The sequence below is a fragment of the Triturus cristatus genome, chromosome 2_2, assembly GCF_964204655.1.
Source record: "Triturus cristatus chromosome 2_2, aTriCri1.1, whole genome shotgun sequence".
Lineage (NCBI taxonomy): Eukaryota > Metazoa > Chordata > Amphibia > Caudata > Salamandridae > Triturus > Triturus cristatus.
The window spans coordinates 354,911,019-354,924,059 of record NC_140582.1 but is presented as its reverse complement, the minus strand read 5'-3'; the positions used below and the strand labels follow the sequence as shown (position 1 = coordinate 354,924,059).

General features: G+C 41.2%; 1 protein-coding gene across 5 annotated transcripts in view; it reads left to right on the top strand.

Moving 5' to 3' along the window:
• The window catches only part of LOC146862268 (TRAF-interacting protein with FHA domain-containing protein A-like), a 198,625-nt gene extending 187,975 nt beyond the window's left edge, over positions 1-10,650 (top strand). For 4 of the 5 annotated variants that reach the window (XM_085641429.1, XM_085641427.1, XM_085641430.1 and 1 more), the window contains one exon: positions 7,705-10,650. In XM_085641429.1, the coding sequence (XP_085497555.1) occupies positions 7,720-8,223 (504 nt within the window). In that variant the 5' untranslated portion in view covers positions 7,705-7,719 and the 3' untranslated portion in view covers positions 8,224-10,650. The remainder of the gene's footprint in view (positions 1-7,704) is intronic. The other variant, XR_014978111.1, reaches the window with a different exon arrangement.
• The last annotated feature ends 2,391 nt before the right edge of the window (positions 10,651-13,041 follow it).

Below are 13,041 nucleotides of genomic sequence, written 5' to 3'. Positions count from 1 at the left end.
ATAAAATTTCCAGAATTCCTATACACATTTCTTTAGACTGTGGCTCTACTACCACTGCTCTCACAGGGGAACCTGTGTTTGATCCTCTGGTACTCCGCTTCTACTAGTACTAGGTACTGCCATTATGGCTGTCGCCACAGTTGGGGCACTCAGTACAATCCCAGTAGGGACTTATGCCATTGCTGTATGTCGCCCAGCATCCTTACCCCAGTCTTGGTTGCCTCCACCAATCTGTCTGTATATGGAGGATGTCTAGAATTCAACAGTTCACTTATGATTTGTTCATCATCCTCCTCATGTGACTCAACAGCTTTTATTTTCTTATTTTTCTATTTGTCGTGCTCTGATATTTACTATTGCAGGAAAGGTTACACATTCTATCATATCCTCTCTCCAACTTTTTTCTTGGTGATCTAGTTTGCTTTTTCAGCCAACCCCTATATAAATTCTTCATATTTTTAATCTTTTTTCTCTCTTTCCTTTTCTGTTGCCATGCGATCCCATTTATCAAGCACCTTAAACAGTGTGGTTCTAGGCATTGGCTTCAAATCGTACATGGTTTGTCCAAGGTATCTAGCTTTTTAATATTAAAGGTACCCTCCACTTGAAACTGTAAAACCTCATCATGTGCGGTGTTTTTATTCCATTTAGAGAGCCAGGTGCACATGTAATACCCGACCTTTAACATAATTTAATTTGCTGGTGTTCCTTCACTCTGTAATTTCTGACCCCTCTCTATGTATCTTCTTCTTTGGTTTAAGTTTTGAAAATATACCACCCTTATTTTCACACTGAATAGACTCAAAACAAACTCAAAGTCACAATAACTCTATTAACAACCATAGCGAACAACAGTCAATTACAGCACAGCTCTGTCAAAGATACCACAGCGCGAGTATGCCAACAACCAGTGAATTAGAGGGCAGCTTTGTGGTGATGTCTCACCAATCCCAGCACAGCTTTCTGACTGAGCAACCAATCAAAGTGTGCCTTCTTCGCAAACAGGAAAACAATTACAAAACCATATTAAATCAATAAATGTTTTTCTGTTTACCCTAGAAAGGAAGTGAAGATCAGTATTCTAAGTAAATGTATTCAATTGCAAACCATAAAGTTTAAAATAAGAACAATTCAAAAGAAAAATTCTGAACAATCCTAAAACATTCTTGCTATCTAAATTTTGACCAGCAGAAATCCACCTCTGAGCTAATGTTCATCAGCTCGTGCACTCAGGGTGAGCAAAATAACTCCAGGTAAATTCTCAAACCTGAAAAAAAATGTTGCTAATTTAAAATCCCCACTCATGTGTAAGTGGAACCTTACTCTACACGCCACAGTGCAGACACAAAATCAGTATCTCCAGATCTTGGTTTTATGAAAAATCCGATAACATACTCTATTTCTTCTATTAACACATTGATCTTCAAATGAGATTACAAATATGAATAATACATCATCACAACTATAATTAGTCCACCAGTTGAACCCATGATGATCATCACTTGTCCAAACAAACACAGCAACAGAAATTCATCATCACGATTTATACCTCAAAATACACTCCCAAACTAAAATTCTCCCTATTCATAGTTAGACTCAAAGTTCTTTCAGGAACCCACAGTCAATACGGCTAGTCATGTCCCAGGAGGATTCGACACCAGAAAATTGGCACGTATCCCAAAACTCTTTTTCCCTCCGTTTTGAGCATAAATGGTTGAAAAAATACAAATATCCTTTGGGACTCCTCAAATAGAAGGTGCTCTTATGCTAACCATCCTCTGCTACCAAACTTTGTGGGAGCCAAACCACAATAATCTCTTGAACCCCAATATTGCAAAACCCTAATATTTACCTTTGGCAATTCAGCTCTGCAACCCTTGTCATTGATCTAGCGACAAGAAACAGCCCTGCCCGCCAATCAGACTCATTTAGCACAGTGAAACCATCTTAAAAACTGGGACCACTCAAGAATTGAGCTCTAGATCAAAATTAAGTTTAAAAAAGTTTAATACAGAATCATTAATAAAATATTACAGAGGAGTGCAGAGTTTAGTCATGAAGACTCAGAAATACAAAAAGACAGATTAATAAATCATAGCAGAACCCCAGTCAGTTCATAAAAGTGTCTCTAAATTCCAGTATTCAAACTCAAGAAGAGTACTAACAAATCTTAGTGAAAAAGAAAAAGCTCAGAATACTGAGAATCTCAAGGGGATAAGAAGTTGCCCCCCCCCCCCAGGGTTTTTATACACATTTTATGCATTTTAATAAAACTGCAAATTCAGCATAGTATGACCATGGTTAGAGCGCATTGGAAAATCATAAACAATTTTGTTAATTTGAAGGGTCCTTAACGCTAACCATTTTCTTAAGGTAAGAGTATTCTTTCTCTTTCTTTCCCAGCAACTGCTTTCTCGAGATGTTCAATCCAATATGAAACATTATTTAAACAATAGCCTTTAGAATTATGTTCTTTTGCATGCTTACATCTGAACTTCCAACGGAAATCCTTCAAAATTATACTTTAGGTACAAGATGAGAAGTTTCATTCAAAATACACGCTTTCTGTTATATCTATTACTACAATCTACTGACGTCACTGCCATGTTCAGCGCAAATTGTGGAGAGAGAAGACTCACAGCAGGCTGTTGATTGGGAGGGAAAAATTAGCAGGAGCAAGATTTGCCGAACTCCAGAAACCGCACCCAATTCAATTAAACAGATTCTCGCATTGAAAATATGGCATAACTATACTACATTATTTTTTTACACTTCTAAATAAAATAATCATCTTTTTCATGCAAAATCATGAATTCATCGGTTATCGTCATCTGTATCATTAAAGTTACTAATTTACACTTGTCACCAAAAATCTGCACATCTGAAGAATCTTTAACACTTACTGTGAGCCCAAACAGGTTTTAAAAAACACTGTATTCTGTACAAGGCTAAGCAATATTGTTTATGCTTCTGGTTTGTAGCAGTTAATCAGCAGACACCCCAAATGTACTTCCCTGACACGGATGGAGACTCATCTCAATGGTGTTAGTCTATCTGATTCCAATTTTTACACCAATGCTCATACTGATTTGTGTACAATTACAATCTCTCAGAAAAAAAATATATCTTCCAAATTAAACTTTTCTTGAGAAGATCCCACGTCTACATTATCTTGCATGGTCTCCATGAAGTCAGTTTTCCAATGAGAACTAGAGGTCCTGCAAGTTGTTAGGTAACCTCAGATGAGGCATGCAGGATAACTTCAAGCATGCCACAATATACAGAATCTATTAAATACATTCAAAATACAAAGCAGAAAGACAGAAGGAAATACATAGTTTTCATTTTTTTAATTTGACATTTTTAAGTTCAATGTTCCTCTTCTCAGTGGCGTAGCAAGGGGGGGCGGAGGGCCCTGGGCGGCACAAGCTTTGGGTGTGGAGGTCTCCCTCCACCCCCTAGCTCTTACCAGTGGCCGTTGCGGGGCAGTAGCCGCTCAGGAATTGCACCAGCACCCTCCCCCGGCCGTCGTAGAAATCTGTCAGCACCCCCCTTCCCCCTCTCCCCCCTCTCCCCACGCTCTTACATGCCACCACGGGCAGCAAACGGTGGGGCTGCACTGGGCGGCCAATGGTCTAGCTACGCCACTGGCCCCCAGATCCATCTGAGGGGGACTGCTAGTGTATTATGTCTCTTGGTGTTATTTCTTTCTCTTCAGTGCATACACAAAATTTCAAAGGCAGAGAGAAGGACGGAAAAGCCATTGGAGAGAAGAGAGGAGAGAAGACCAGCAGAAGAGAAATACACAGACATAGAAAGATAGGACATTACAGAGCGAGACAGAGAGAGGGACACACTTTTGAAATTGCATTGAGAACCAGACCCACTATAGCCTTTGGTGGATCGAGCAGCACATAGATGTACGCCATGATAATTTGAAGAACTATGTCTCCTTGGAATAATTTAGTTTAAGGTAATTTCGACCATCCCCTCATGTACCAGCTGGTGCTAAAAAAACACAGAAACTGACATTGAAAGAGAGTTGACGTGCAGAAAACCCTGTGCCATAGGCCCTTCGTTACGGGTGCCCTTTAGGAAGGTGCCATATTTCAGTGGCAGCTGCTATGGGGCCATGGTGTTGGGGCCGGAAGGGGGAATATGGCAGGAGGGGTTAAAAAGAAAGAAAACTGCACTTACCTGGCCTCTGCCTCTCCTCCGTTCTTCTTCGTCAAGGCACTGTAACAGGAAGCACCCAGGCTACCAGTCTGTCCAAGCCAATCACGTCGCTGCTGATGCAGCGTCGTGATTGGTCTGAGCACCTTGGTTCGGCGCTCAGAGAAGGATTGGAAGTCTGGTTATGCTCTCTACTCAGGCTATAATGCAGACTGGGTGGAAAACATGCAAAGTGCGCATGATGGTTTGGCCAACCCGAGACAGCTAGCCAAATAGTTATAAGCACTTAAGTGTACATACCACTCCTCCCCCTGCTGGCTGAAAACACAGCCCGCCACTTGAAAAAAAACTGGGCCAGAACTGTAAAAATAAAAAGACAATAATATTATGTTATTATCATTTTATTTTTCATGTGGGGCGACGCTCCTCCGCATCAGTGGAGGAGCCGCTGCGGCCATATTTATTCCATCTGTTAGAATTCAACACTGCAGGGATCAGAATTTATTGGTGCCATACTTAGCACCTACAGTGCTTCATTTGAGTCAGTGGTTTCCAGTGCTTGGTACTGGCACTTAAGTGTCAACACAGGCTTGTGACAGTCTGCCACAAGGTGGCGTTGTCTGGCTAATTTATATACATTAAAAAGTACTATTACCTGTTGCTCAAGCCATCTTTATAGATATGGGCAGTGGTGGCTCGCATAGGGCGTGTTGCGGGGTGGGGGAGGGTAGTAAACTTTGGACATACGACGGAACGGAGGAACGTAATAACTACTTTCCTCTGTTCCGTCGTATGTCTGAGTTTACTACCCCCCACCCTGCCCCCTCCCCCGCCCCAACGTCCCGCAACACACCCTACGCGAGCCGCCACTGGATCTGGGGGCCTGAAATAGTCCGAACTGTCATACTTGCAGGAGTGTGATCGTTGGAAGTTGTGTTGTTACTAACATTGGCAGCATGGCAGTGGCAATATGTGGTGCAAGCTGCATTGGCCTTCTGATGAGAGCCCTGACACTTATTTTTCTGCAAATAATGCACTGAACACCTATTTCAAGTGTATCTCAGTAATGCACCAAAACTGCATGTCCTGGTCCTTTAGCCTAGCTAACTTCTGGCAGTTTGGGCATGGTGAAATTTAATTGGGGTGCAGAATTTATTGCACTCCTTTATTACTGTGTGTGATAAACTCCATATAATTTAAAAATCCAACCCCTACACAAATAAAGGTTTCAAAGATGTCAGTATTTTTTGGCTCAGGGGTCTATGAATTGAAACAAGAAGTCATAATCCCTTAGAAATGCATTGTGCAGCTACATATACAATGTAGGACTCTGTTTTATGGAATGCTACATATACTTGTCCCCCTCCACCCCTAATTAATTAAGGACTGTTGATAGGCAGGAAAGGGAGAACTCTGAACTTTAACGCTCAATCAAGACCGTTAGGAACACCTACACAACAAGGTGTTTCCAGATCTCAGCATTTGTAGATATATACAAATAATAGTATCATTAGAGAAAGCAAAAGTTAGTTGATCAAGGGAATTAGCATTAAACCAAAATCACAATAAATGCAATTGATGTAGCGCTTAAAAGGTTGAAAATTGTAGGGGTGCGTTATATTCACTGTTAGTCGGCACCCGCATATAATCAAATGTGTACTCAGGTAATTTGTGTGCGAAATGTATTAAGAGATGTATAAGCTGTATCGATTTAATTTAGAAGTGTTAGCAATGTACCATGATATCATGAATGTGTTTAGAGAAATGCATAGAGTTTAGTTTATATGACCGCAATGTGAGGTTAAAATGTGTAGCCTAGAATACGTGCATGTAGACTGTTTAGTTTAAACATACATGAAAAGAAAGACGTAAATGTCAATAGTGTGATTTAGACATGCTTGTGTAACCGAAGTAGTGGCCAGAATTCACATATATCGTTGAGGTGAAAGGCCTGTTATTTTCTTATGTTAGCCGAGGGCAATAGGCCAAAAGGATTTATTCCAGTAGAGGTTTTAGGCTGTAGTAAATTGCAAAGTTAAAAGATGTGAAGTATGTCTGCATTACATGATCTCACTACAGGTGCAAGGACAGTTGCTCGTTAGTAGAGAAGTTCTTTGTTCACGAATTGACTTATGTAGTTAAAGCCAGACATGGGAGTGCATTGGAATGTGCCAATCGTAACTCCTAGTGCGGACGGTGTCTGGGACTCAAGGCCAAGCTGATGGACGATGGAACTGGACAGCGCTCGATGGAAAATTACTGAAAGACGACCCGGCTGAAGAGGAGGTGCAAGAGGGCGTGTTCTGGGATTTGGGGTTCTGTATTAGGGAAAGCGCCCCGAGGGTGGAGGCAGAACAGAGCAGCCCAGAGCAGAGAAGAGCTAGACGAGGAGCTAGAGGGGGCAAATTTAGATCAAGCTCTCTAAGTGAAGACTTCTTAGGAAGTTTCACTCTGACACCTTTTTCTCGATTTGAGGGTCTCAAGGGATTGCTAAGTAGGGATGACATCAAGTACAGAGTAGGGACAGAGATGGTATGGTCCAGTGTCCCTAATATCGACATTGGCTTGGTAGTTTTCTACCTCATGCTTTTAGAAATTGTGCTTTTAGTTATTTTTAGTCGTATGCGGATTCTTCGTAGAGTAGCATTTGTGTTAGTGCCTATGTACTTGTTGTGCCTCGTATTGAGGAGTTTGTATCTTCAAATTTTTATGCTGATAATAAAAGCCAGAGAGCCAAGAGATTAAGTCTCGAGTCCTTGATTATGACAAATTGCGGACAGCATTCTCCGATAATTGTGTTTATTCCCTCCACGCTATTGGGCAAGTAAAAAGTTCCATCCGACCAGAGTGGGTTCTAGTAGATAATTGACGGATACTAAAATGAGCCGGAGCACAATAATGCAATGTTCCTTAAAGAAATGAAGCAAGGACAACATATCCGGCAAGCAAACTGTTCAGAAAGATGGAAAATGTGTGTAAATTGAATGCAATAACTCAGATTCGCATGTTATTCTTCAATCTAAGCAAGTAAGCTCGCAATTATGGGGTAACTTAGCAGGAGGGGGAAAAGCGCAAGATGCATTAGCATATTTTCTCTGGCTAGGAATGGCTCCACTGTATTCTAATTGACCATACATTGAGGTCCTCTGTGCTCTGGTGGATAAAGAGTAGAGAAACAAACCTTGCATACTATTTTTAATAGATAAGCACAGACATTTTGCAAACGAGGTATCTGTGTGAGTGTGGTGAAGGTGTATGGTATTTAATTTTTCATAGTAGGCTGAAAAAATAAACATCAAAATGCGCATTGTGCACATTTGTCTCATCTGTCCTTTCTCCATTTCTGTTACTGTGGTGGTGGACCCACACATTTCAAGGCACTAGGCTAGCCACATGTATGGCCTCTCTTTAGATGTAGATGAGCTGCCATTGTTCTCGGAGGAACCTTCGTTCGTGAATTAGCTGAAAAAATAGGATAGCTGCGATTTATGGAAATTCTTTAATCTTGTTAATCTGAATGTTTGCTTTTAGAACCAACTATTTCTCATGGCGACTTTTGAAGAAGCAGAAACAGAAGAGACACTGGCCTGCATCACAATGAAAATGTACCATCCTCAGAATATCGAAAGGCAAGTCTTTCGAGCCATTCCATTTCTGAGTAAGCAGAAACACGAAACAGACGAGTGCCTTACATTTGGACGTAACACCAACACCTGCAGTTATGCCCTATGGGATGAGCACGCTTCCCGGGTTCAGTTTGCCCTGCAGGTGTTCAAACACTTGGACAGCTCTGAGATCAGCTTTGAGATCAAGAACATGAGCAGAAAGACCAAACTCTGGGTGGACAATGTGGAGCTGAACTACCTGAACAGAATGGAACTACCCAGGAAGTGTATGATCCGCTTTGGAAACTTTCAGCTCTTGGTGGAGCAGGAACCAGGGGATTCTGTGAAAAAGTTTGAGATCTATTTTGAATTAGCACCTACGTCACTTCTACAGGAGGTTCTCATCGCCCCCTCACTGCAGCCCATTCCTGAACATGGCCCTTAGAACCCTACCCCGAACTAGGGGTACAGTTACCCAGAGCAGAAACAGGTAGTGGCGGTGCAAAACATAACTTAAAGGGCACAAGAAACGCTGGTTTTAGGTCCCATTGTACACCCTTCACAAAAGTAAGAAGGCAGAACAGAACACCGAATGTTATGAAATTAATGGCTCAGTAGTTTAACCAATGGAAACTCACAAAGTCATAAAAATGCAAGGAATAGTCACACCGAATCCCTTACCTAAATTGAATTTGGTATAAATATTAATTTATATATTAACAGGAATGTGAAATATCAACTAATTAGAATGGAATATGTTTTTCTTTGTCCCTAAAATACATATTTGATATTGGACAATTGTACTGTTTTCTTGTTCTTGTCCTGGGGGAAGGGGGCTCGATGGAATTTAAATAATAAGTGATGTACCCTGATAATTCCGTGTTATGATATATTGCTTCCCGGCACATCCATAAGGTCTTTAAATTAAATCAATAAAATTTGTTATTAAAAAACAAAACTACATATTTGGGACAATGTTGTGTTGCTGTGGCCAACTACATTTCCTAAAATATTTAGGGGTAGATTTATCAAAATGTCATGCATTGCAGCACAGCAAGACAATTTGTTCTGCTGCAAGACAGGGAGAGGAGCAGGAATGCTCCATATTTAACAATATATTGTGCATTCCTGCTCTCTCCTAGCATTGGCGCACTGAGGGTAGGCTAGCGCCAATGCATGCACTCTTGCACCAGGATTGCAAGGGTGCCCTTGCAAGCAGGATTGTTATGTGCAGGAAGGGATATCTTCTTGCACAAAAACAATCCTTTGAGGCGTTTCCCTCTTTCCATGTGTGCCGTAGAACGCAGCACACATAGAAAGAGGAAACAACAAGGAGAAATAAAGATATTTCTCCTAGTTACGCCTCCCCTGGGAAGGGGTTGCATTTTGACGCAGTCCCAGGTCTATCACTCATGGTAAACCTGGGAGTGCGCCAAAATCCATGGGTGGATGCCTGGGCACACCCACGCTCCATCCTTAAGACGCCTTCCTTGGGCAGAGTAACGCAAGGCAGTAATTTGCGCTGTCTTGCCATTCTCCAGGTTTACAAAGCACCGCAGGGACACAAACGTTGGCCATGCATGGCATGATAAATAAGCCTGGGCAAAGCACTACGCTACGCTCGCGTAGTTTGCGAAGTTCGCGCTACTTCGCACTACGCGAATTGCACGTAGCACAGTGCGAACACGCGTAGCGTAGTGTTGCGTAGTGCTGCGGTCATTTTTTTGCTTGCTCGCGGTCCTCAACGTCAAGTTGGCGACCGCGAGCAAGCAAAATGACATCCCGGCGAGACTTTTTCCTTGTTCGCGATCAGCAACATCAAGTTGGCGATCGCAAGCATGGAAAATAAACCTCCTGGCGAGATTCCCAACGCGAGGAGGTCAGGTTTCTCATTGCGAGTGCTCGCGATGAGAAACTACCAGTTCGCGTTGAGACAGCTGCCGCTCGAGTAAAAATTTACTCGAGCAGCAGAAAACTACAGCTCGCACTGTGCAAGATGCCATTTTCAATGATTGCACAGTGCCGGTTGCTTGTCCGCACTGTGCAATCATTGAAAACGACATCTGGCACAGTGCGAACAAGGTACTACGCAGTTCGCGAAGTGCTACGCGTAGCTCGCGTAGTGCGAACTGCACTTTGCGTAGCTTCGCGAAGTGCTACTTCGCGAACTACACCCAGGGTTAATCTCATCTAGGTTTTGTGTCGCCCTTTTATTATCTTGCGTGGCACAAGGGTGACACAAACTTTGATAAATATGCCCCTTAATTTGCACCAATTGGTGAGTGTTTGCGAATACCATTCAAATTGGGATTGATTAGTAACTTATTCTAACTCCAGGTCAATATGTTCTTCCATGTGATTTTTGTATGGTTTTTTAAAGCATAGGGGTCTAGGCCATCTCACCCAATATGATTTTATTTTCATGTATGAGCAGACAACTTTTGCACTTAAATGAAGGTGGAATCTCGAGATGAAATTTAGAGTGGCAAATAGATATAATATTGTAATAAAGAGGATGCCAGTGTGCAATAATTTACTGAAGTTTGTAATAACTGTAATATATATTGCCACTCACCGTGCACTCGTAAAATAACGCCAACTCCAAGCATGTTGTTTTGGTACTTAGGGACACATGTTTTTGAGTGGTCATGAGTACCACGTTTGTTTTGTATTTGTATGTATGTATTTGTATGTGTCAATAAGTTTTAATGGTCATAGAATGTTAGTATATGTAATTTTATTAATTGGTTATCATGCTTTATGTATTATTATCAGCTCTGAAGAAGTCTTGCTGTCTACGGGATGAAACACATTGGCTGTATTCTTCATATACATTATGATAAGAAAATAAAGAATACCATCTTGATCACAATCAATTTTTGTGTTTTTTGTTAACTGCAAAAGGGACTAAACCGGAGTAACCCTACTATTTACGGTGTGCTTCTCCCACAGTTGTGTATATTGTCTTGATGCTATTTGGGTCTTCCAGAATGATTAACCATGGAGTGGAGTACACAAAATTTGCAATGGCCTCCAGTGCTGCATTACTCCCAATAACAGTTCTGTTTTGTGCTATATATAAAGTGCAAGGAAGATGTCTTTTAATATTCTGTTTTTCTGCTCCTTTATAAGAGCTAAGATGAAAAAGTAACACAAATATGGGCCTTATTACGATGTCCGTCGTGAAGCATTCCAACGGACACGGTGTTGGAAATGTTTCCGCCTGAATCAGATTCGAGGAGTCCGACCGATGAACGGACGAACCGAATGCCATTCGGAGCCTTTCCGACTGACATCGTGATCGGTCCCTATGTGTCAATATAATTACAAAGAGGGAGGATAAAGATTCTTGAAGTACCATCAACGTAACAATATAAGAAAAATCCACAAACTCAAAGATGCTCTGGGAGTTTGAGGCTGCAGTGTGTCCAATGGGTCAGTGTCTTACTTACACTATGAAACTGTCATCCCCAAAATAATTTATATTTTAACTGGTGTGAATGGGGAAAACAGATGCACTGTAGACACTATTAACAGCACCCTGTGAAAACATTGTAGCTTCTTCAAACTGTTATCCAAACACAGCATGCTTTATTGGACTTAGTGAAAATAGGATGCAGAGTCGGTACAAGGCGCTAGCTTTCAAGGTGCCACAAACCTCTTCTTCAGATGATGTCGCTTTTAAAGGATTATAGTAGCAACAATAGAGAGCATTTTTGCAAATACATAACAACATCTTCTATTCAGATGAATGGGAGGAAACGGAACAAAATCAATTGATCAGTGTAGACAGAGAAACTTTCTTCTGGGAGGCTTTGTTGTTTCATCTCCATTAATGGTATTGAACATCCTTGGCATCACGGCAGGAGTTGGGGAGAGTAAAGTTGGGAGGAAGAAAGAGAGATCATAACTATTCAAGATGGGCCATGCTCTTAACAGATGACTAGCCAAGTCTTAGCCAAGGCGGCGCAAGAACAATGGATCAATGCACGCTGTCAATAGTATTTATTTTAGAACATCATTAAGTTCACTTTTATAGTTTTTTACAAAACATTACTTTATGTACAAAAATACACAAAAACACCACAGAAATATTTACCAAAGAAAAATTGGAAAAAAGATTTAGGAAAATCACACAATGACCCGCCAGCAATTTTGCATGTATCACTCATTCGTACTTGATCATTCATACACCATTCCCCATTCACCAGCACGTAACATCCTACACACAATCACATGCCCACTCCGTGGTTATCTGAATCTATTTTCGAATTAATGGACCAAGGAACTTAGACCAAACAAAGGGGTAATTTACAGCTAGACTTGGTTGTGCATAACATCTAATCACACTAATTATGTTCAAAGCAAGTGTTGTTTGGAAATGCACAACACAGGCAACATTTTTTAAGAAACAATTGTTTGGTACGTAAAGGAAAAGGTCTACGCATTTCGAACCCGCTAGTCTGAGGGGTTCTCTTCAGGACCAAGGCACTGTAGGACAAAAGGAAAGAGAAAGAAAATGTTTTACTTTAAAAATTACTGTCTAACTCACAAGCGCAACTACCTTGTTCAACCGCCTCAAACGGAAACATCTTACCGATTCAAAATTCATCAGTGCGTGAAGTTCAAGAATTCTACACGTTAGGCATGTAGTGTCTAACACAAAAACACTTACTTTGTCATTGACATGACGTTTCCGTGATGTAAATAAAGATCAGGCCTTTGTTTTTTTATTTTTTCGTTATACTATGGGCCGTTTCATCGGGCGTGCCCGGAGCTGTAACAAAAAATGCAGGCAACTATAGACTACAGCTTAGCAGCAGTTTGTAAAAATTAGCGTGTTGCCTGAAAAACGCGCATACCTGCGGTTTGCTTTGATTGAACCGATAGTTGAGGCAGGGCGCCCTCTCATCGACTTTTCTTTTCATGAAAAATATCCCTGTAAGAGACGCCTAATGAATGATAAAAGTGAACTAAATGATGTTCTAAAATAAATACTATTGAATAGTGACGGAATGCATTGATCCATTGTTCTTGCACCGCGTTGACGTCGAGTTAGAATTGATTATCAGTATTGGCAGTTGGTTGTTTTTTGTGGTTAAAGGGGCTCAGCCTTACTGATCAGAGCCACACCCATTGTTGTTCTATTGCTTATTGGCGGGTGCATACCCGCGAGGTTGTCCCCGTGAAACGTTGGGTAGCGGATTCTTGCAGATCCGTTTGATTTTTTGTCATATGTTGGATGTGTTTACAGTAAGTAGGG